This window comes from Rhea americana, unplaced genomic scaffold (genome assembly GCF_003343005.1).
Source record: "Rhea americana isolate MKP2758 unplaced genomic scaffold, rheAme1 scaffold_25, whole genome shotgun sequence".
NCBI classification, from domain to species: Eukaryota; Metazoa; Chordata; class Aves; order Rheiformes; family Rheidae; genus Rhea; species Rhea americana.
This window is the reverse complement of record NW_028186368.1, coordinates 2630625-2654277: the sequence shown is the minus strand read 5'-3', so window position 1 is coordinate 2654277 and position 23653 is coordinate 2630625. Positions and strand designations below refer to the sequence as shown.

General features: G+C 36.4%; 1 protein-coding gene across 1 annotated transcript in view; it reads right to left on the bottom strand.

Moving 5' to 3' along the window:
* Positions 1-245: 245 nt before the first annotated feature.
* PREP (prolyl endopeptidase) overlaps positions 246-23653 on the bottom strand; it is a 176135-nt gene continuing 152727 nt past the window's right edge. The window contains exons 12-16 of the mRNA XM_085306966.1: positions 16991-17127; positions 11740-11834; positions 8604-8735; positions 3267-3423; positions 246-918 (exon numbers count right to left, since the gene is read on the bottom strand). Coding sequence (XP_085163092.1) covers positions 624-918; positions 3267-3423; positions 8604-8735; positions 11740-11834; positions 16991-17127 — 816 coding nt within the window. The 3' untranslated portion in view covers positions 246-623. The remainder of the gene's footprint in view (positions 919-3266; positions 3424-8603; positions 8736-11739; positions 11835-16990; positions 17128-23653) is intronic.

Here is a 23653-nt window from a genome sequence, read left to right as displayed (position 1 = left end):
GGAAATAAAAGAGGAAAGAGAAAATTGATGACACTTGGAAGCCTCTTTGGAAAGAAAAAAACAATTTAGCAACATCATTATTACAGATTGTAATATACTGTCAGGAACAACACGAAACATAAGTTTTGAATAATATTTGACTAAATTATGCAGATTACCTGCTCTTCAGTATTTCATGGTTATCACTTAACCTTTTCAATTTACATTCTTAAATAAATTACTGTGTAAATAAAGTATGCTCAGAGTATGGGGACAGTACTTACATTTAATTACAGATGATCTGGATATGTTTATAGGTGCAAAATACATTAAAATTGCTTACATGAAATAAGTCTATCTAGYACTAAACTCTGGATCTAAATGTTCACAACAGCACTGACAGTAGCTCAGCTATTTATTTGAACATGCTATTTAAAATGTACACCGGAACGCAGTAGAAAAGAAATTCAAAGAAATGCTAAAAAGAGGGAAGCACAGAAGATCAAAACTCCATAGCAGGTTGGATCAATAAAATATTAAACTGCAGTTCTTAAATGTAAGTACTACACCAAGTAGAAGTCTGGTTGGTCTTAAATGGTGTTAAAGCCCTTGTTTTCTAAAATAGACTGCAACAAGCATTTTGCCTATTCAATCCAATCAAGATTTAGGCATCGTGCTACAAAAGCAAACATATCTGACACCTCTTCTATAACTTTAGCAGTTGGCTTTCCTGCTCCGTGCCCAGCCTTGGTGTCAACATGGATAAGAAGTGGATTGGTTTGTTTACGGCTTCGGCCCACAACATACTGCAGAGTGGCAATAAATTTGAGTGAATGCAGAGGGACCACACGATCATCATGGTCTGCTGTAAGAAGCAGTGTAGAGGGATACTGGATGCCATCTTCTTCTGGTAGTTTGATATTGTGAAGTGGAGAGTACCTGAGAAGAACACACAAATATTCACATATTTTTTCCCCAGGTCCAACCAGAAGGCCATCTCATATTGAGTGGCATTTGACAGTACTTAGAATATCACAATTCTCAGTTGCAAAAATCAATATTGCACTACTGACTACTGAGGTATGAAAGCGGCTACAGATTTCTGGCTCTCAAGTGTGAAGCAAGTACCTTTCTTTAATTTTGGAGAGGCATAATACAGACACCTCATAACAATATCRAAAATATCAGCAATAGATTTCAGGGAAACCTACAGCAGAAGCTATGAGGTCCACTGCTGGAAACAGGGAAATCAGTCATTTTCCCAGCATACATACACAGCCCAGRTCTATGGCTTCTATGGCTATGGCATGTGAATGGCTTCTTTGCATGTCTGGAAATAGTCTCTGATATTAAGCTGCAAGTGGTGTACAGCTATTAAATTTGGTCCCTCCAATCTTCAGACCTCTTTTGAACATAGACACTCTCTGAGGAAATACTATGTGGGAAACAAAGAAGAGAACTGTAAGTTTTCCTGCTTTCAGTGGATGACTTTGATTCATATTTCTTGAACAAYGAATGATCTAACCTACAAAATTTGCTTTCCTTGCAGGAAAATTTAAAACTCATCATTACAGCAACATAACATAAAAGATCTCAAACCAAATACTTTCAGGTATTAGAAATGAATGTAATAGCAAGTCATAAAGAATTCTGTCTAACAATTTCATATATCACTCAGGCAAAGCAGTACCTAGAAAGAACGCTGCATTCCTTAAATCAAGAGTAAGATACTATATTTTTCCTATCTCATGACAATAAATACAGAAGGGAATTTTGCTTTATTTTTTAATTAATTTCACACTTGGAAGAATATCCATTAAGTAAGTCTGAATTATTTTTATGAGCATGTGACAACATTMAAATGTTTAATCTAATAGATTTCTAATTTCCTTATTTTCATCTCAGGAACAATGTGAGTTAATTAGTAGAACTAAGATTTGTTTTGAAAAAAAGATAAATAATGGTCAATATGGAGCACTCTATTTTYAGAATATTTGTAATGACAGCATCTAAGCAATATTATATAATATCTTGTTACATTTGACAAGAAATTGCCAGTTGTTTAACAGGAGACAAAGCAGCTTAAACAAATTTTCCCATCTGGAAAAAAAAAGAAATAATTCAGGTATCGCCCTAAGTTTTTAAAATTACACACTGAGATTTTGTGAGACCTACAGTATSTGCATAAGTAGGTATAAAGTGACTCTCTTCTACAGAAGCATTTTTCCTACTTACAAAATGAATTTAAAACTGTGCTTCTACTTCCCCTCTATCTGAATTTGCACGTGGGCAGGCAAGTTTCACTGCCAAAATTATGAAGATCATTTGGATTAGTTTTGTAGCAGTTAATTTTTTGAAAAGCAATTAACAAAAGATGAAATATAAAATTTGTTAATTGTTTTGTGCATTTTATTTATTTACAAAAATACGATTTCCACTGAAAGTTTAAACAGGACAAATGGAGTTCTAGAAACAATCTAATTACAATGGGCCTGACTGATCATTTACTATTTGAATTTGATACTGATTTTCAAAAAAATAAATGCTTTAGATCAAGTTTGATCTCAGTGTACTTGCAGAATATGAGATACTATTTTTAGTATCTAAATGCTGTTGTATTTTAAATCACTCAAATTGCTTAGTATGTTTGAGGGATTCTCCTGTAATAACAATCTTCATTACTATAAGAATACAAAAACAGTAAAAGGAGATGAGGTGCCAGAAAAAATTTTGAAATGATGGCACTTATTCTAACACACTCATTATTAGCCTTATCCAACATGCAGCCCCTTTCTGTTCTCACATAGCTCTCTCTCTGTTTTTTTAAGATATTTCCAGGCCTCTCAGCAAGAAGTTAAGAATTGAATTAACATCYTATTGTAGTCTACTCCCATTCAATTCACATAAATAAACCCTATCCACATTGTGTAATGCAATTCACAGTGGTGATCATCTCTCCCCCATCRTGAAAATACAGTTTGTGTAGTGGTTCACAGGAAAGGATTCTGTTTTGACAGTCTACCAAAAAAAAAAGGAGTCATAATTCAGAAAAGAAAATCTCACAAGTTGTTAAAGTTCTTAGTCTTTGAAAATATGACCAGCTGACTCAATGGTGTTTTGAAGACAATCTTTTGTGCAAAACTGACTCGTGAGGAAATTCTGAACCCCTCAAATCCAGTGTGAGAAAGGATGAAATAATTCTTTACATAGCTGTTGACTATGACAACTTAAAACTACTGAGCAGACTATGCATTTTAACAACCACAAAAACATCAAAAGGCACTTACTTGCAAAGCCATTCAAACTGCTCTTTACAGTCAGAGCAACCGTAGTCAGTAGTCCAAGCATGACCAATYGTGTACTTGTGGAACTTGAGCATATCCATCACTCCCACTTGGGCAATAGCACAACCAAACAGATCAGGGCGCTGATTAGCACAGGCAGCTTCAAAAGGGAAACAACTCTATTACTACTCATACTGAAAAGAATGAAGCTCAGTACTGAAAGGTCCACTGCCAACAAACTCATGTCAGCTCAACTTTCATAAAACTGCTTTTTATAAACTGTTTTTTTCTCTATAAAACATGTAAAATTGTCAAGTTAAAACAATGCAATAAGAAATACAGATTCCCACATAATGTCTGAAGCCAAAAACTTGAGTATAAAACGTCTAAAATAAAACCAATTGCACTTAGAGAAGACTTGCAAATGAATATGAAGTCAAACAGACTTTGAAGCAAAACTGAAAGTAAATACACAAAATAAAAATTACAGCTCCCAAAGATGGTATTTTCAAAACAGTTTAAGAGTTATTTCTGTGATCTCTAGGCACCAAACACTTAGCACTTTGAAAACTGCCTTCCAAACTAGCAATTTAGGTTTAAAGGAGATATGTACTTTAAAAATCACAGATAACCACGGAATGAGTAASGTTGGAAGGGACCTCTGGAGATCATCCAGTCCAACCTCCCAAAGACTTCCTGGTGCTGGTTTCACTGGGGTTTGAACCCAGGACTTTCTGCATGTAAAGCAGATGTGATAACCACTACACTATCCCTCTACCTCCCCAAAAAGATTTCCTGGTGCTGGTTCCACTGGATCTTGAAGCCTGGACCTTCAGCATGTAAAGCAGACGTGATAATCACTACACTAAAACTCTACTSTGTTAAATACATGAGCTTTTGGACAACTGAACTGCTGCTTTCTAAACTGATTACTTCCTAAACTTCTAATACTAGTATCAACGAAGAAAAGGGCATTAAGGAGCAATAAATCTCCATCTGTAGAGGAAGATTTTCTACAATTACTATGTAAATCCAAATGAAAAACATTTCCCTGTTTTTCAAACCTTTTCTAGTCAAAGAGGTCTGATAAAAAAGAGGTAATTGCTTTAAGAGTAATGTTTGCCTCATACTATAAAAATAACCATGTTTGCCCATCTAGCTCAGTGCTCAATTTACAAGGTGGCTACTGGCAGATGCTCTGGGAAAAAGTTTAACAAAGAAAGCAAATGCTGAATGGTATTTCCTGTTCCTTTGTCATGTTTGTGCAACTAGTTTTTTTGTTTTTCCCTGAGCTGGAGATTATCCATCCTGTTAAACGGACATCAAAGCACATATCCTAGTAAATTGCATATTCCCTTTCTTAATATTTATTCATCTAGACTTCATGATATCCTTTGGCAATTAGTTCTTTGATTCCAATTTCTGTTGTTTGATTTAAATCTGTTGCCTTGTGATTTTACAAATTCCCCTAGTTGTTCTAGTATGAGAGAAAAAGAATAACCAGTCTTCATTCAGCTCTCTCATTCCATTATTTGGAATTAATCAGTATTAATTGACTATTATCAGTTCCCCAGATTGCTTAAATCTTTCCCAAGCTAAGAGTCACAGTTTATTTGTCTGTCTTCAGAAGGAAGTTATTTCATGCCTCTGATCCTTCTTGTCATCTTCTCTTTATCTTTTCTTGTTCTACTATAACTTTTTTGAGAGTAGAAGCTAGCACTCTACAGGTAAGATTCAAGATATCCATGTAATCAGGACCATAAGTACAGGCTTAAATATATTATTTTCTTTTGGTATTTATTCTTTCTTAATCATATCCAGTATTTTATCACTGAGTAAGGCACTGAGATTTTCAGCTAACTTCCATAGTGAAGCCCAGAATCCCTTTCTCAATTCAGAGCCCATCTCTATGCACTCACACTTAGGTAAACTCTTTCCCAAATTTCTCTATTCTTCTGATTCTCCAATCTTTCCCACTGTGGAAATGGAGAATTTATTCCCACTCTTTGCTTCCTGCTAACCAGRATATAGCTACAACACGAGCTTCCTTCCAGCTCAAGAAGAACTTTTCTGCATAGCTTTGTGTGAGGGACCTTGTCAAAAAAACTTTCAGAAATTTAAGAATAATTCCTCAACTAGATCACAGTTACAAGCACCACATGACTCCTTCAAATAGTTCTAACAGATTTGCAAGCCTCAATGTCAGCCTGCAAGATTCTTCTTTATGTGTGTCAGCTATTACTTACTAGTTTCAACTGGTCTGCCATCACAGAAGTCAGACTTATTGACCTGCACTTCGTAGATCACCATGAATCATTTTAAAAATTGGTCAATTAGGGGGSAGTTGCCCCCTTCAGTTCCTCAAATATTCAGGCTTAGTAGTCTGCAACTGGAGTTCATATAGGATCTTGTGTGTGCACTAGTTGGTCCTGACAAACCAGCACTTTTCATCTGATTGATCTATTCCAAAACCTCTTCAGCTGATGCTTCAGCCTGAGTCAGCTCCTCAGAGCATCCCCATAAAGAGAGAGTCTGGTGTAGGGAATTCCCCAAGCTCACAGGAGGAAGCATCAATACATACAAACCATTTAGTCTTTCTGCTCTGCCATTATCTTTCGTTAGTGCTCCTTTTACACCTTGCTAATCTATAARACCCAGAGATTCTCTGGCCATCTTCCTGCTTCTGATGTGCCTACAAAGTTTTTATTGCTAATCTTTATGCTATTAACAATTTGCTCATCAATTTTCTGTGGTCTGTCAGAGTTTATGCTCTGTCCTATTTCTTCACTTGAATGTCTGTTTTCTGAAGGATGTTTTATGTCTGGTCACTTCTGATATACAACCATGCCGATTTTTTCTGGGTCCTTTCTGTTTCCATAAGAAATATACAAATATATGGGGTCTTCAATAGTTGCCAGTTAAAAGCACTTTACTCTTTTAACTGAATCTTTTGATCAGATCCCTCCTTTCCATGTTTTTTCCTCTCTTGAACATAAATGTTATTCTGATAGGGCAAAGAAGCTGAAACAACTATCATAACATCGAATTTTAGCACTCTATTACAGAGTGTATCTTCAAGACCTGAACTATGTGCTGCTCAGAATTTTATCAAAAATAGTTGTGTCTAGTTCTCTGAACAGTTATTCTCTGAATAGTTACTTCAGTAAGAAATTACTTATTGAGATACTTCCCAGTTCTCACTGCATCCCTTTAATTAACCATAATACTTAACTATACGCATTATTAAACTGCAACTTGGTACGATGATTTCTTCATGAGTTTTACCCTTTCGATATATTTTGGGTTCCCCTTTTCCCTTTTATTTTAAACAAATTCAGTATGAAGATAAAATTTCAAAACCTCAGAACTGTTTGTCTAAGCAAACACAAGAAGTCAAAAACTGCATTTGCATGAAGGAGGCTTTCACCTCACAGCTGTGTTGCCCTACTAAGCTTTCAGATCCCACTCTGCAGGACAAGGAAGTCTTGTTTTGCAGTTGAATGAGCCAGGAGGTCAGAGCTCTGCACTCCTCAGAGTCACCTCCTGTTAATTARACTAAAAGGAAACAGTATTTTGGAAGAATGACAGTATTGTTCCTTATCAGTTTTTTCTTCAGTAAATGTGGAGTAAGAAAATCTGGCACTGGGGAAATCCAGCTGGATTGCAGTCAATCTGCAATTGCTAGGGAAAGTTTCTAAGAACAGATTTTCCACAGCAGTGAGGTCTAGATTTGTCACACCTGTTTCATATGACATGAGATGCTCTCTGTAGATGCCATCAGGGTTCCCTTACCTAAAGGCTTCCAGCTGCTAGTTCAGGCAGACACAAAGGTTTTCTGCTGACTGAAGTTGGGCAGGACAAATCCTATCCTGACTGAAACTATAGTCCAGGTAAGCAGCTATGTAACAACTACTGAATATTAACTGAACATTCAAATAGGTATTTAGAACATAGAACAGACTTGTTCTGTGCTTGCACTCACAGTGATGTGCAGATCTTTTAATTGCTTATATATTCATCCATTTCTATTTGTACATTTATTTACAAATATCTCTTGTCATCTGTAACTGAGAAGCATATATGCAGAAACAAAAATAAAACTTTATATGTACTGTTATTTATCTTTAAAATAGATGTTTTCTTTAAAAAAGAACATAAGAATGGCCAAGCTGCATTAGACAAAAGATCTGCGTAACTCCAAATTCCAAATCGTTTACTATACTAGATGCTAGTTCACTTCAAAAAAAAAAGGGAGGGGGGAGGGGAGGGGAGGGGAGCACCAGTAGTCAAGAGCAAATAATTAGAGAAAGCAGAGCATCCACAGGGTGATTCTAGTAAATCTACTCATTTTCTATAAATCATTGGTTTGTAAACTTTAAATGCGCTTTTCTTCTTCTCACTTAATTAGTTTGATTCCACCATATTGTCACATGCTTTTCATACTGTTTTAAACAAATCCAAACAAATTTGAATATTATTCATTATGCTTCCCTCTCCTTTCAAGATTGAATGAATTCYCCCACCTCACTTTTTTTTCTACCTTCAGATAGAAGGATTTAATCAGAGACAAGTTTTGTAGCTCTCTGAATACTAGTTAGACCATGAGACATTTTCTGACAAGCTTTTCTGTTTTAGAGGAGGCTATTATTTTCCCTGAGTTCAGGTCCAGACCAATGAATTACATGTTAACAAGAGGCATCTGTGACAATGTAACAAAGCTCACGGCTTTTTCAAGTAGCTGCACTTACTTTTTTGCATTTCTCACCAGAGACATTCATGGTTTTATCTGCAGTCACGTTTTAACTTTATAAAYGAATTTAGAGTCAAATTATTACTTATCCTTGTACAAAGGCCTTAAATGCTAAATTATCATGTTTTCATTTTCCCTCTATGAATGAGAATGCATAACTCCAGAAAGACTGAATGAGAAACTGACAAAGGACTGCCAAATGCAGGGATCTGGCTTACATGACAGACTATACAATCCCCCTTGGTGCTATATAAAACATTTCTGGTTATTATTATTTTTTTATTTTTAAGAAAAAGTAAAAACAAATGTTTTTTAAAGCATTCTTAACTATTGTACAACAAACACAGGGCTAGCTCTAGCACACAAATCAAGACGTTAATTATAAATATGGCTTTTAACAGTCAGAACTTGCTAGAGATTGCAATATCCCTATGCAAATGGCAAATAAAGTAGAACTGCATAAAACATTTAGTTTACATTAACGTAATGACATTCTCGCAAATTTTGGAAAGAAAATCTCATACATCTTTTGCCTGGTTACTTCTGACAAATTCTAGCACCAAACCCAGGAAATGTAAGGAAATTCTTACCTACTAAGAGGCCCCCATTTGAGCCCCCATTAATAGTCAGCTTCTTTGGAGATGTGTAGCCCTCTTTGATAAGGTACTTGGCAGCGCACTGGAAGTCATCAAAGCAATTTTGTTTGTTGGCCAAGATTCCACCTAGTACACAAATAAAAAAAAATCCATTGATTCCATAAAATCYGTTGGGACTTCAGAAAGGCATGTGTGCAGAAATACCTGGGAACAATTCCAGTTTCATGAACATTTTAATAATTGATGCAGCTGAGAAAGACAGGAAAAATGAGATTCTTCCAACATAGAGAGTCTTAAGATGGTTCTGTCGATAGCTCTAATGCTTTCAAAAACCCTGAATAATACATATCTATACTGTGGAGTGAGTGCCAGGTAATGTTCCTAACCAGTAATATTTCAGCTAAAAGCTTTGCATTGCAAAATGTATACAAAATAACCACATGCACTCCACTGAAGGCTTGATCTAATGGGACTTGAAGAACATTAAACTCAGTGATGGTTTCTTAAAACAAGAAAGCTTTGAATTTGCTTATGTATAAAATAAGCACTTACAATATACCTGGATACAGGATGTATGGGTGGTAATTTACCCTTTTTCTATTATTTGATTTCAAATTGGATGATATATAGTTATTGTCAAAAAATGGACTTTAGAGTTGCATCTTATTTTGAAATTTTATAAACAAACTACCAATATCAAAGTGCTTAAGTTAAAATGGTGCAATCCAGTCCAAACATAATCAGATACAAGGGGAAATAACTCATTATGGAAAATGTAGGTATAGATGAGATAAAAAGTATGATTTGTAGGTATAGATGAGATAAAAGGTATGATTTCTAGGTCTCAAGACAAAAAATCTTGCAGGGTAGGATGGGAAGAGAAAAGATGGTCTTTCCCTAAAATCTTTCTACTATTTGAGCAGAAGAATATCAAACTAGAGCATTTAGTTGACCAAATCTCACAGTATCAAATCCACCTTCTTTAGAGGCCTATTTCATAAGAGACTGTAAAAACACCTTCTCCTCAAAGGTTACACATTCTACCCTAGGCTTGGTATGGTGAGTTCTTTCTCAAGTAATAAAATGCCAGCAAGAAATGGTAATGGGGAAGAAGTTCTAAAGTTCCTGTAGCAGAGGCTGTAGTCCAGTACAGTCCAGTGTGCATATGCGTGCAGACATCTGGTGAAAGTAGAACTCAACTCCTTTTCACTTTGTTTAAAAGCTAGGTCTTTAGTCCAAGCTGATTGTCTAGGTTCTCACTCCAGGAACATCCATCCAGGAAAACTAATTCCATTTTAAAATAAGAGGAAAGAATTATTATCCAGGAGTGTCTCTCCATCTTCATTGTCTGTTCAGTGAACAAAAATGCCCAGCTTATATAGGATGCTTCACATTTAGGTTGCGAAAGTCAGATAAGATGACTCTAACCTTTAGTTGTACAAATCTCCTTGTATAACTAGGATCACTTTTTTTTTTTTTTTTTTTTTTTTTTTTTTTAAATGCATGTGCACAATTCACACATTAAAAAAGACCACTGAAGAAAGACATGCTGGGAAAATTAAAATATCTTCAAAAGTGTGGCAGCAAAGGATAAAAATCGAAGAGAATTGAAAAACTGAAGAGAAAATAAAATTTAAGAGAAATCTTACTCTTTGCTCAAAGTTCTAGTCTGAGGTAAGTTCAGAATTGTGTTTATATAATTAGGTTGCAAATCTAAGTAAACAGACTTCTCTAATTGCTTCTAGAATTAACAAAGAACAGATACATATCTAATTATGTAACTGCAATAAAAGGCTCAGGTCAAAATTAAACAGGAAATAGGTAAACTAAAGAAACATTATCATATTAAGATAAATTTTATTAAAATTTATTACAAACCAACAGGCAAATTAAAATTAACGAAGGATGCAAGCATACTTTGTCTTGAGCAATAATACTCTGTATCTGTGAGCATATGTGGTTTCTGCTCATGAAACCATTAATTCTTTAACTCAATTGTGAGGAAATGACCTAGAGAAAAGAGTTGAAATGGTAATACCAAGCTGTAACGATCTGGGAATCCCATTTTGTTTAGTAAGAAGTTATCATGGAGTACTGATTGCAAATTACTGTATTGTAACCACTACTGTTTTGGCACATTCACCCTGCTGACAATTTCTCCAGCAACATATCCACCAAACTCTAGAAATAAGAGTAAAACATTGTCATTAAATAATGGCGGATGTGTTATTGAGCTAAATGTGATTTTCTTCAGCTTTTTCCTCTGGTGAAGGCATGCAGAAAATTGTCAGCAAGAAGGCAAGTCAACATAGGCAATAAAAGAATCAGAACAAGGACTGGAAGCGGAAAGACTGGAGAGAAATATATCAAAGATAACTGAGAAAAGGGGAAAAGATGTGGACAAGATTTTGTGGGGAGTTTCCTTGCAGTCTCAATCAGTTTTTTTTTTTTTTTTTTTTTTTTTTTTTTTTTTTTTTTTTTTTTTTTTTTTTTGATACTGTGAGAGTCTAAGCAGGCAATGATGCCCTGTGGGGATTTTGTAAGCTCAGCTCTCAAAAGCAGAGGACTAGATTTAGGATCTGTAGCCCAAGTACCTACAGACTGTAACAAAAGGCAATGTCTGGATGTAGTTTAGATACCATTTTTAAAACAGGTAAAGCCCTGATGATAAACTGGGAGTTGCAAATATGTGGGCACAGCTGGATTCTGCCATATATGCATCTGCAAATAATAAAAGAGATATGTGAAAACAGCACGGGGCTCCGGCAATATACAGACATTTTTGGAAAACCATTGAAGATAAACAGTTGCATTTTCAAACCCTAAAAGTCCAGGAGCTTCATCTTGTTTTGAAAAAAGTAATAATTTTATTGGAAAATACTGTATTGGTGCAGAACAGGACTTTTTAAAGTAGGCTGCAAAAACTGAAACAGTCTAACTGTAACTCTCAGATAATACTGGGTCACTGGGTCTGAGCCACAGATTAAATATTATGAGCAAGAAAAAAAAATGAACTTTTCTACATGAATAAATAAAGGCAAAAGGAGATATGTGCACAGAAGAGGGACTGAGAGAAAACGTTGTCAGTTTCACTGYTTGCAGTTTTGTGCCTGTACTTGGACTAATTTACCTTTGTGCCAAGTCTCTCCATATTCACCACCACCTCTGATGTTGGCCACTGCTAGAACACCCCCAAGGTGTCGCACAAAAATTAGTCTTGATACACTGAAAAATCAAACAGATAGATTATTTTAAAATTCAAACTGCTTATACCTCTACCATCCTTAAAAAAATACTTTGAGGGAAAGATCTGTTCCAACATGACAGAATCAAGAATAAAGTCCTCCTTTAATGGCAAACCTGAGTAGCCAGACTTTTTATTATTGTTATTATCCATGGAAATGAAACCTTCTACAATTTCTGGAAAGGAACCGGTGCTGTTCCATTCTTCTTACTTCAGTTCTGCACTTTGGAGGCTACTGGTCCTGCCTAACAAAAGATGTCCAGGACATATCACTATTCTTTGACTATCTTTGAAGCCTCCAGTGTGGGAAATAAAGCCATGCAGTACAACTGCATCCCTACAGCTTTCTGAACTGTTCCTCCTCTGCTTTTTCGGAGAAGGAAAAGTTTAGCCCAAACGAAGAAAGCAAAGAATTAAGACATTAAGATCAGCATTTGATCTTTGTTTATGAGGTGTTTTCAACTTTTGCATAATGTAATTCTTCTTTGACCTTTATAAAACTGTACTTGCAAAGAAAACCTCTTRCTTCCATCACTGGTTTGTGCTAGGGTCTGCTGTCAAGTTCTGGTCAATCCCCTTTTCATTTGTTTCCCATTATATTATTACATACAGAAACAGATCATAAAAGCTTAAATCACAAGTTTTGCTTTCCCTGGTATCTCCAGAACTTAGATGGAAGCTGAAGTAATATAGATGTTTTTAATGTCAGATTACAAAAGTACCAACAGTATTACTATCCTTTTAAAGGGGATTAAAATAATTTAAATTATATTTACCAATTAAGAAGAGAAACTGATCTCTGATCATTGAGCAATAGTGTAACATAGCAGATGGCAAACCACATATATGCCAAGGAGAACAGTAAAATATTCAAAACTAAACCCAGTAAGCTATTTTTTTCTCTCTAGTAGGTAGGTTTAAATTTTTTTTATCTACTTGAAACTTTTGCTCATGCAAGGAACTACTATCTGCAGAAATTAATTCTATTCAATCACAAGGGTAAGGGTTGGGCCTTAATACCTTTAAGCTGCCGTACTGCTTATCAGAAATCTCTTGGAAGATGCTAGTCTTACAGTGCCTTCATCTGTAATCTGTTTGTATATCAAAGCAAGTGAATTTTTCATAGCTTCCAAAGCAATTATCTATGTATTGTCATATTTTCTTGACAGTATATTCCAAGGACTAAGAAAACAAAGGAAAAGCAGAAGGATAACTGATAAGATACTTCTGCATTTTCATAATCCATCAAAGGAAGTCTTCCACTTGGGCTGGTAAACAGTAGCCATCAGGAGCTTTGCTTCTGTAAAATCAATTCTGAAGTTCATCACTGAATTGCGTTTTTTCTTGTATCTCTGTGATACACTAATCAGATGTAAAATTTATAATCTAGATGTACACTGTGCAAAGAGTCAGAAAGCATTATTCTGTCAAACTGTAAGATGCCTTACGTTTCTACAGCCTGATATACTGCTGATGTGGAGTAGCCTGACAGCAGGTTGTCCCAAGAGATTATGGCTTCTTAATTTTTAGTGTGTTAGAACCACAAAACCTCTCAGGATATTCCGCATTACTTCTTATTCTCTCTGTCCCTCACAAAATCAATAGAGAGATTTTTAGGTCCAAACTTACTTGATCTGCTAATAATCAAAGATAACAATTACCTGAATTGCAGGTAAGTCATGAGTTTACTACCCAAACATTACCCAAGATTATTTGTAAAATAAAAATCTCGAAATAAAGTCCATCCTTTTCTATCCTCTGAAAGAAACTGTATTTGARTAACCTGCACATTTAACCAGCAAAGCATATGTGACCAATACGAAACCACACTCCTGAGTTGATTCTATTTGCGGCCTCCTCTAACAAAGACACTACCTTGAAGACAATTTTCAGAGAGCCTAAGTGACTCAGAATCTCGTAACATACTATATTTCCAAAGAGCTCCCACTGCAGTCGCTCTTATTACAAGGGGCTAGTTCCCATTCCCTTAGTGAACRCTCTTTATGTCATATAGACCCTCAGTGTGATTCAGTAACAGTGAATAAACTGCAGTTTGGTAACAATCATTACATTACCTGAATTGTAAGCAAGCATAAACTTAGTTTATCTGTGCCTACTTTCAGCAACGCTACTGGGATTTAGGCACTTCTGAAAATGTTACTCCATCATTTACATCTACTAATGTCACTGCAAATGACTATTAATTAAGGTCTAGGCTATGCCACTTAGGTATGATCAGTAGTAAAGTGAGGCTGGACTCTAACCTGACTGATGTTTTGGGCTGAATTGGCCAAGAACTTACCATAAGCTCTCCCAAAGTGTTTTTTTAAATCCAAGTAACTGGGTTTTATTATAACATAATCTGGACGTGTTAGCTTTTAAAAAGTGAAAATTCCAAGTCACCAGAAAGCACAAAACACAAAGTTCATAGAGAACTCTGCAACTGCCTACTGTGTTTCTCCAGGGGGCTTCTTGCTACCAGGTTTAATTTCAAGTCAACTGGGTGGCTGAGTTGCAGCAAACTCTGACTAGCTCCCTCAGATGCCCAGGAAACACCTTGTTAAGTCTGGTTCCCTGCTCTTTCCAGAAGTCTCTACTGCCTGCTTTGTTTTCATCAGCTCTGTTTTTCCTTCTCTCCTGGGAGCAGGATAAAGAGTAAAGAAAAGGGCAATAGGGTCAGGAAGGAGGTAGTGCAGGGAGGGGAAGATAATTCCTTCCCAGGAGAACTCTTTCCTGACCCTTTCATTCTTTTCTTAAGCAGCATAACAGAAATCATGAACAAAGAAAACAGGTATTGTTTGTTGCATTATAGAGCAGTATGAGGAGCTTCAGGGAGCATGATTTTTCTCCCCAGAATTACCGATCTGCTGTCAAGCATTACAGCTGACGGCTGTAGCTTTCTTCTTGGGAGGGATGCTAGTTAGTACATTGGTAGTGACAAAAAAAAAAAAAGTACTTGAGTCACTGACTATTATTCCTTTCTTGGCTCTTGTGGAGCAGGATAGAGAGGCAACRGAGTAACAAAAAAGAATAATCTTGCACTCTGCACCAGGGGCTGCTATTTTGCCTGACCTTTTTGTGGGCTTACAGTCTTTCCTGCATCAYATCCTTGCATAAAGACTTGGTGGAATCTGGCCCTGTAGCAGTAAAATATGATTTCACAGTCCGCTTCACAATCATTTGTATTTCAGGATGCATTAGAAATTACTTCTATTATACCTACACAGGCACACACAGAACAATAAAGAGAAACATGTTGGTTCCCTCAGGGTAATTAACAGAATCTGAGGCATTACTGGTGCATTTTCAATAGTGTTTCCACAGAAGCTCTGCCAAGCCATGGGCGTGAATTACATCAGTTTCAGCTTGCACTCACTGTGCAGGCTGTATAATTAAGGACAGTGCTCTAATGTGCACTACACTAGAAATACTGTCAAATATAGTTGTTTGGTCCAGTGTAATATATAAAAGAAGATATATGCTTGCCTTCAAAAGTGAAGCACTATTGTAACTGCTTTAATGGCTTCAGGCTATCATTCACCTTGTAGCTATTTCTGCATCACTTTACCTGTTGATTTGTTTATAATTCATTCAGGAAGAAAGATTTCATTTTTTGTGTTACTGAATAAATAAATAGCAACATCAGTTTCTGAATTAAGCAGAAATATGCTTCCCAAGCCAGTGAACTGGCTCATATTAATGGGTACAAAATATCAGCTATGGGACATTTGACCAACTTGAAGAAATACAGAACAGAATCATGTGGAAAGGAGAAGTGGAATGCTTTGTGAAAAGTCACAATAGGTGCAAGTTCAAATAAAAATCAGGACTATTTACCCAGGAACAGAGTGAGGGTTGGGATTGTTTTTATTTGTTTAAGATAAGTAGGCTACTGTAATGCTCGGTTGCATTTCAGTAGCTATGTCTCAGCTCAGGATCAGGTGAACCACATGGTAGGTCCCAGYTTTGAGTTAAATTAGCATAGCAAAGGTTCCAGCAAGTAGTAAGGCCAGTGGAAGGGAAGCGGAAGGAAGGATCATGGGACACCTTTTTATTCTTTGGCTAGCAGCTAATTCTTGTGTGTTCTCCGCAGTATGTGAAATCCTAAATCAATCGATACATGATATTCACTTTAAAAAAGAAAATGTGTGTTTTATCAGTTTTCAGCATTGACAATAATCTGTAATAAATCAGTGCTTAACCATAATCTAAAAAGGAATTTAAAAACTATTCCAGTTATATAATTGTGTCTCACTAGAACCACAGGAAATTAAAAATGTAGCTTTATAAGGCAGATGAAAAACTTTCAGGTAATCATAGGATGCAGGAAGGGAGGTCCATTGTTAGACAAAGTRTTTGTTACACAGGACCAGATACTGTAAATGCTACTTAGAAACATAATCACAGTGACCTGGAAGAGTGAGCACTACAAAGGATTTCTTGAAATGTGCCGACTCTAAAGCAAGACTGATAGCATGCATACTTAATAGGCTGGCTTAATAATAGATTATTTTTGTATTGGTGAGCTGCCCTTCTACTATCTGAAGAAGGACTCTCCATTCTGTCTTTTGTATTTCTGTTTTCCCATCCTGCCTTTGGAGTATTTGCTATATGTTAAAGCTCTAAAACAATCAGTGTAAGTTCTGGTTAAGTCTATTCAAATTCCATTTCTGAGGAAATAAGCCTTACCTTTTAAGAGATAATCTATTCAAAAAAGTCTATGGTTTAAATGCTGTTTTGCACACAGCATTTTTGGTTTACAATGCATTGCTTTGTATATGAAGAGACTATACTTTATGCACTTGAAGACAGAATCATCTTTTCTCTTTACTGATTATATAATACTATACTCAAAAGTATAGTACTAAAATACAGCTACATTTTAATTATTTACATAAAAGATTTAGATTATTTTTAACACTTAGACAAAGGTAACTGTGTAACTCAGTAAAAACCAAACCTCCTATGTTATCAGTTCAGCAGAATGTTTAAATACCAGTTCAATGTAGTAGGCCTATAAGCTTTTCTAATGAGCTCACTGACAAAGCAGGAATTACTGAGCCAGATCCATAGTCCAACCAGTCCCATCTCTGACAGTAGTTACTTCTTCAGAAGAAGGTATAAGTTATCTGCTTACCTGTAGCTTGGTGTAATTGAGATGTTGAAGCCTCCATATCCATACAAGAAGGCAGGATGAGAACCATCCAATTTAATTCCTTTTTTGTGAATAATAAACATTGGGATCTTAGTACCATCTTTGCTAGGGTAGAAAATCTAAGAGAAAAGAAAAAATAATCTGAAATGGTGTTACTGCCTTAACTCCGTTACTACCGCAAACAAGAATCAGAGGTGATCACTTATATGCTATACACCAGGTACAACTTCCTGAGCAGTATGTGCATTGACTGCTACAGCCTCTTCCTATCATTTTTATATTTGGTCAAGCCAGGTTGGGGAACGGATATCAGCTGTTTTGTTGCTTGACATCTCTGGAAATCACATCAAAATGAGACAAGAGGAAGGCTAGGACTATAACATTTATATACATCATATTCATAAATTTTACATGCAAGCGGATTTAAAAACTGCTACAAAAACAATGCAATACTCTTCAAGGAAAAAAAATAATGTTATAAAAACACAAACCCCCCATAGTCCATCAGACATGAAAGAAACAAAGCCTGAGAAGGGAAGGAGAATGAGGAGAAGTAAAATGCTTCTAATCTAAAATTCTASTTTCTAAAATTTCCAGTTTCTAAAAATTCAAAATTTTAGACGCTAGAGCTGCAGTCAACAGAGAGGAAATAAACTCACGGTCAGGTCATATTTTAGGGAGACCTCATTAAAGGTTACATTGATAAGAGTGAACTACGTGACTCACAAATAAGTATATAACACTCTACAGGCTTGCTCTTGTGCTGCTGAAATCATGGAGAATTCTTTTCCTGCAGTCGATGTAGCAGTCTTCACTTGTAAAACCATAAATTTAATCACAACTACCAGGAGAAAGATATTTAAAAAGCATAGTATCATATCTCTTGTATTAATATGTAACAATATTTCTCAACAGTCACTCCCATAACCAAGTTCAAGTCAAAAGAATAAACTTTGAATAGACACTGTTTATCATTATGCCCAGTGAAAACAGTGAAAAGGAAAAGGACTACTGGACACTGGCATATGCATCATAAATTCACAAAAGCAAGGCTGTATCCCAAAGAAGTGTTTAAAGAACTGCAAACAGCACACACACAGTAAACCAGACGATCAACAACCCTAGCTATGCAGATTCCAGAGAAGGCATTTACGTCTCCTCACAGAACTTACCCTCCAGTTAGACTTAACTTAATCACTTAAGTTAATAAAATTTAAGGGTATGTTTATCTTGCAGTGACTGCAACTCATGTAGATATACCTAAGGCAGCACCTCACTACTATTAGCAACATTGCCATGGTAGCAAAGGAGTGAGCCTAAGCAGAACAACTCCCGTTAGGAGCAGGGTAAAGATYTGTTCAGTAGCCTGGCAAAAACTCCATGGGATCTTTCTGTGGCCCTAGTCATACCAGGGATGCTGATTCTGCCCAGCTCCACTTTTGGGTCTGTGTGCACACGCTCTGCCTGTGCCTGACCTCTGAATGCAAGCATCCAAACTGCAGGCATTTCCCAAGGGAGGCAAGTTCAAACCCTCCAATTTTGCTTCCAGAGCATTCAGCTGCTGCACAGCTTTGAAAGCAATTGTCATTTAACTATCTACTTGGGCTTCCAATCACCCTTTGCTATTGGAAGGATTGGTCAGGGCACAGGAAGGGCATTACAGTAGACCTGGGCAGCTGCAGGAGCCAGGCAAAACCACTATGGCGCAGTGGGAGGGCTCRCAAGGGTGCTGGGAAGCACTCTGTGGCAGACAGGGTAAGCATGCCCAAATGTTCCTGCTGCCCCACGCAACTGCACCGCAGAGGCCCTCCCTGCTCCCCCCCCACCCATGCTGCCCAGGGGCACAGGGAAAGGGCAGGAGGAGCTCATTGCTCAGCCTTTGCAAGGGCCCTGTGTGGTAGAAGAACAGCTTGACACATGCGCCTGCCCTCTGAGGGCTGCAGCACAGCTGGTCCAGGGGGTGGGAGGGGAGGACAGGGCTGCCCCGAGCTGAGGTGTCTGCCAGTCTCCCTTCCCCTGCTCCTTCCTGAGGCACACCTCACCTCCAAAGGGCATCTTCAACTCTGGTGCAGCATAATTACGATCAAGTGAAATCAAGTACATGTTCAGTTTGACTTATGGGGGAGAAGTAGAATTCACTGACCAGGACATCCAAACTCTAGGAAGAAATCAAAACCTGCTGCCAACTGACAGCTGCTCAGGCAATCCCTGGGATGGGAGGTGCGTGCGCATGCATGCTTGGGGGTCTAGGCATTGGCCAATCTTTCCAGGTTGTATCAAGGAGCACTTCACCTCAGAGTGAGAACACAAACCACAATGGATATTTTCCTAATAGTTAATGTATTTTCAGGTAGCTACAACCAGGAGCGCTAACACTGGGCAAACCCACCCAGTAAGAYAGCAGAACAACCCACTGGCTTTCAGGAGATCACATCCCCAAAATGCCAGGGTCCACACAGCGTATACTTTCATACGTGTCAAGCTAAATTCCATGCATACAYAAACTGGAATTGCCTAACAGAACTTAATTCACCTCTTGTTTTGATGCATGTATCTATGTGTACATTTTAATTTAGGATTCAGTGTGTTTTATTTTGACATTCAAACTAAACTTCATGTGGGTGTGAATACAGTTAACTGCTTGTCCCAAAGTTCTGGTTCACTATTTTTCATTGCTTTCTTTGTAGCATTGTTATTTACAGCTTCTAGTCTAATTAGAACAATGTAGAAATAACAGAAGAATGAGATTTTTATCATTTAGTTGCACGTTTACAACCTCTGTGCTTTTAAAAGAAATCAAGACCTATCATGTTCTATAAAGCACACAAGATCAACAGGATCTATTTTTATAACTAATAAACCCCAACAGTAATATGATCCTCTGCAACACATTTATTCTGAGCATTGCCTACAACATGAAACTTGGAAACCTACATGGCATGTTAAAAAATCACATTGAATTTTAGTTTAATCACAGCAAAGGAAATATGAAATATTTTAAATAAAACCATGAAGCCTCAGGAGGCTTCACCAGAATGTGTACGCATATTCCAGATAAAATTCAGTATTTCAATCCCCACCATATGCAACTTGTAAAATTTCAAAATAAGAGCCTTAAGTAATTTTCACACAGATGAAATCAGTGGTTCCAGCTATTGCCACAATCACATCTTTACCTACAAAGCGCTCATCAGAACTCATCACAGTAGAACGTAAAAGATTTTCCTTTCACCATATAAGATGTAATACATATCCATAGCATATTATGTATGTTATAAATACAGAATTATTACATATTACATAACATACAACAGAATTGTATTGTAATATACAATGATATAATGTGTAACTATATCTTGTGTTATACGTAATATTCTATGAATAATAACAATATAATAATAAATAATATAAATATTCAGTTGGTAACCTGGAAAGGGCAAGCTCCAAAGAGAAGATTTTCCCATGACAGAATTTCATTCAGTTGAACATTCCAAACATTACAATATTTGAGACAAGAAAACTGTTGGGGCTAGTGATGAAGAGTTCCAGAGACTCAGGCTCCAGTCTAAAACATTATCGATCACCTCCAGTCATTGCTGGCGATTTATGTATTTATGTAAAGTGAGCACCTGGCCCTCCTATGACTCCAGTAAGCTACTGCTAGTAGACAGTCATTTCCTGATGATTAAAGGATGCCACTAATTTTCCTGGCTCTTCCTAAACAAGAGGTTTTTCTTTTTTCTTCTTCTTCTCTTCCTAAACAAGAGGTTTTTCTTTTTTCTTCTTCTTCTTCTTAAATAGCTCAAGTCAAAGCTTTGCAAGCCAGGACTTGGAGAAAGTCTCCCTATAGTTAGAGCAATGCATTCAAATTTTAAGCTGCAGATCTATGCTGCCTGCTAAAAAAAAAAAAAAAAAAAAAAAAAAAAAAAACAAAACTCTGAAAACTGACTTCAGTATGGCTCTTATCATCATCAGGTATGATTAAGTAACTTTCTATTAAATGAAAATGCAACAAAGAAAACATGCATGTCAAGGTGACACTGTCATTTGTGATTCAAAGGTTTATACTACTCCTCTCTTTGCTAAAATAATGATTACCTTCCCTCCAAGATGAACAAATGGGAGAAAACCAATTCAGTGACACGCTGAGATATGTGAAGCTATTTAAGCTCTTCCAATAGACTATTTTCAACGACTGATTCAATATCACCTTTAAATTAGGTGCTATCTCTGAAGTAAGTCCAAAGGTTTATTCATGTAACCAATAAAGGGAAGTCCTTCTATCTGAAAGATTACGATAAATGGGAAAGGGCAAGCCCTAAAGGGAAGAATTTCCCATGATGGTATCTCATGCCTAATTTTAGAAGCTGACAGCTTTTACAGGAGTAAATGCTCATAAAAGGGTACTACTGTTTTCTGCTTTATCAAAGCTAGGAATGATTCACTTGTACTAGCCATATTATGTTACTCACTGCTCACACACTTTCAAATATAGACTCTCAATGCAACTATAGCCATTAGCACATTTAAGAAGAGAGCAAATTAACAAAGTGATTCTAGGGGCAGAAGGACTGAGGACAATGTTTCGGACATAATATTACATGCATGATAAAACTCTAATACGAGAGGGAGGAGGGAAATGCTAAAAATATTTTCAGTCTCTAGAAATGCACCAGCAATGCTCTATGGTTGTTAGGGTACTCTTACTGCACACAACTCTCCGTGCTATTCTAGGAGCAGTACAGCAGTACTGTTGGAGCAATACAGCAACCATGGAATGGCTGAAGTGTAATTTCAGCTCACACTAATGTTCCTATCTGTCACACAGCAGAGATCTCAGTGCCAGATGGAAATTAAATTCAGATGCTGAAACCTGAGGCATAAATTTATAACCCTTATTCTTAACATGACCCAGGAACACTGTTTGCACAATTACTCATGAATACAAACTACATTAAGCTATATAAGCTACATAAACAATCTTAGTTGTTGTTGTTCTTTACTGCATACATATTTTCTGTATCTTTATAATTTTATATATACTTTATATGTATCTTGGCAATTCAAAGTAATAACAATATTTTACAACAATTTTCACCTCAAGAGACACCAGAATTTTACTTCTAAAACAGTTTACTGAGTAAGTTCTACAAGTAAATACAGTTAATGGCTGAGTGATGTGATCTGTAAATTTACTTAAGGATTGAGCAGAAAAAAAAAGTTCTGTACACTCATTCCTGTGGAGACCATTGTTTTTCTAACTATAACTTGTTTTGAAGTATGCAGAATTTGTTACATGAATCTTCACTTAGAGAATGGGAGAAAAATCAGCCAGTGTTGTAGATATAAACCTTAAGACAAAAAAAGCTTCAAGTTTATCCACTTCTGCCCCCACAATGACGAGAAGTGTCCTCTCCTCCACAAGTAGGCAGGAAAGAAGACTTTGAGTATTTTAGCTTTTGAAAAGCTAGAAGGATTTCAAAGAGAGAGGTTGAAAACAGAGCTCTTTCACTTGTAAATAGAAATAAAACAGTCAGACATTGAATAAAAATAATATAGCCAGGCTGAGACTGACACAGAATTAAAAATAAATTTGACAGTCATCTGCTATGCACTTCTTATGTGAGTAAACATGAAATCAGTACCTTTTAACATTAAAGGAAGTGATACAATCATCACAATAAAGAAATAAAATGAATTTGCCTGAATACTCACATCACACCATAGAGCTAAACACGCTTAAGACTACTGAAAAAAATGCAAATGTCCATTTTTTAAAAATTCTGTCAGTAGTTTGTGAGTATTCAGTTTCACTTCTTCTCTTTTTCCAAAATGTTTTGCCTGCTTACACAATGGAGAGATTGAAGGACAAAAGTACCTACAATTGCCGGGGCAGGGAGGTTGGAAACTGAAACTACCTTACCTTTACCAAAAAAAAAACCCAACTCCCCCGAAAGTCCAAAGCAAAAACTCCACTCCAAATTTGTACAGATTTAAAATCAATATTATAAACCTAAGATGCAATACAGGTTTCAAAATACTGCTATAAGACACAGAATAAACCTCCCCTATCTTATCTAAATGGATCTAATGCATACATTTTTAAGCTGTGAACAATATCTGAATGTCTAGAAACCTTTTATAGTTTTTCTGACTCTCATTAATGGTAAAGAAAATTAAAATCTAATTTAAAAGTGATTACTTTGGCTTTTCAGAAAGAATTATTTCCTGCAGGTAATTTTGCATATGAAAAGAAACACTGATTTCTGGGACTTGAAAACACTCTGTAAGTCACAGTAGGCTAATTATCTTAGAAAGCCACTACTGATTCTAAAAATGTCTCTTACAACCTCTCTTTCAAGATCAGTTACTACATACCAGAGATATCTATTCTTTGCATGTCTTTGTGTGCTTGATCAAAACCAGGTAAGAGTTACACTTGTCATCAGACTGACAACAGCCGTGCTAAATGCCGAAGATTTTACACAGTATAATGAAAAAGGCATGTAAATCATGACTGAATAATCTTTATTAAAATTGTGTTTATTAATTTAAATTTAGTAATACCAAGATGATGCCTTTAAAAGGAGTGCTGTTCTAATGTCTTTTACTGCATTTTTATCGAGATAAACCCCTTTTCATTTG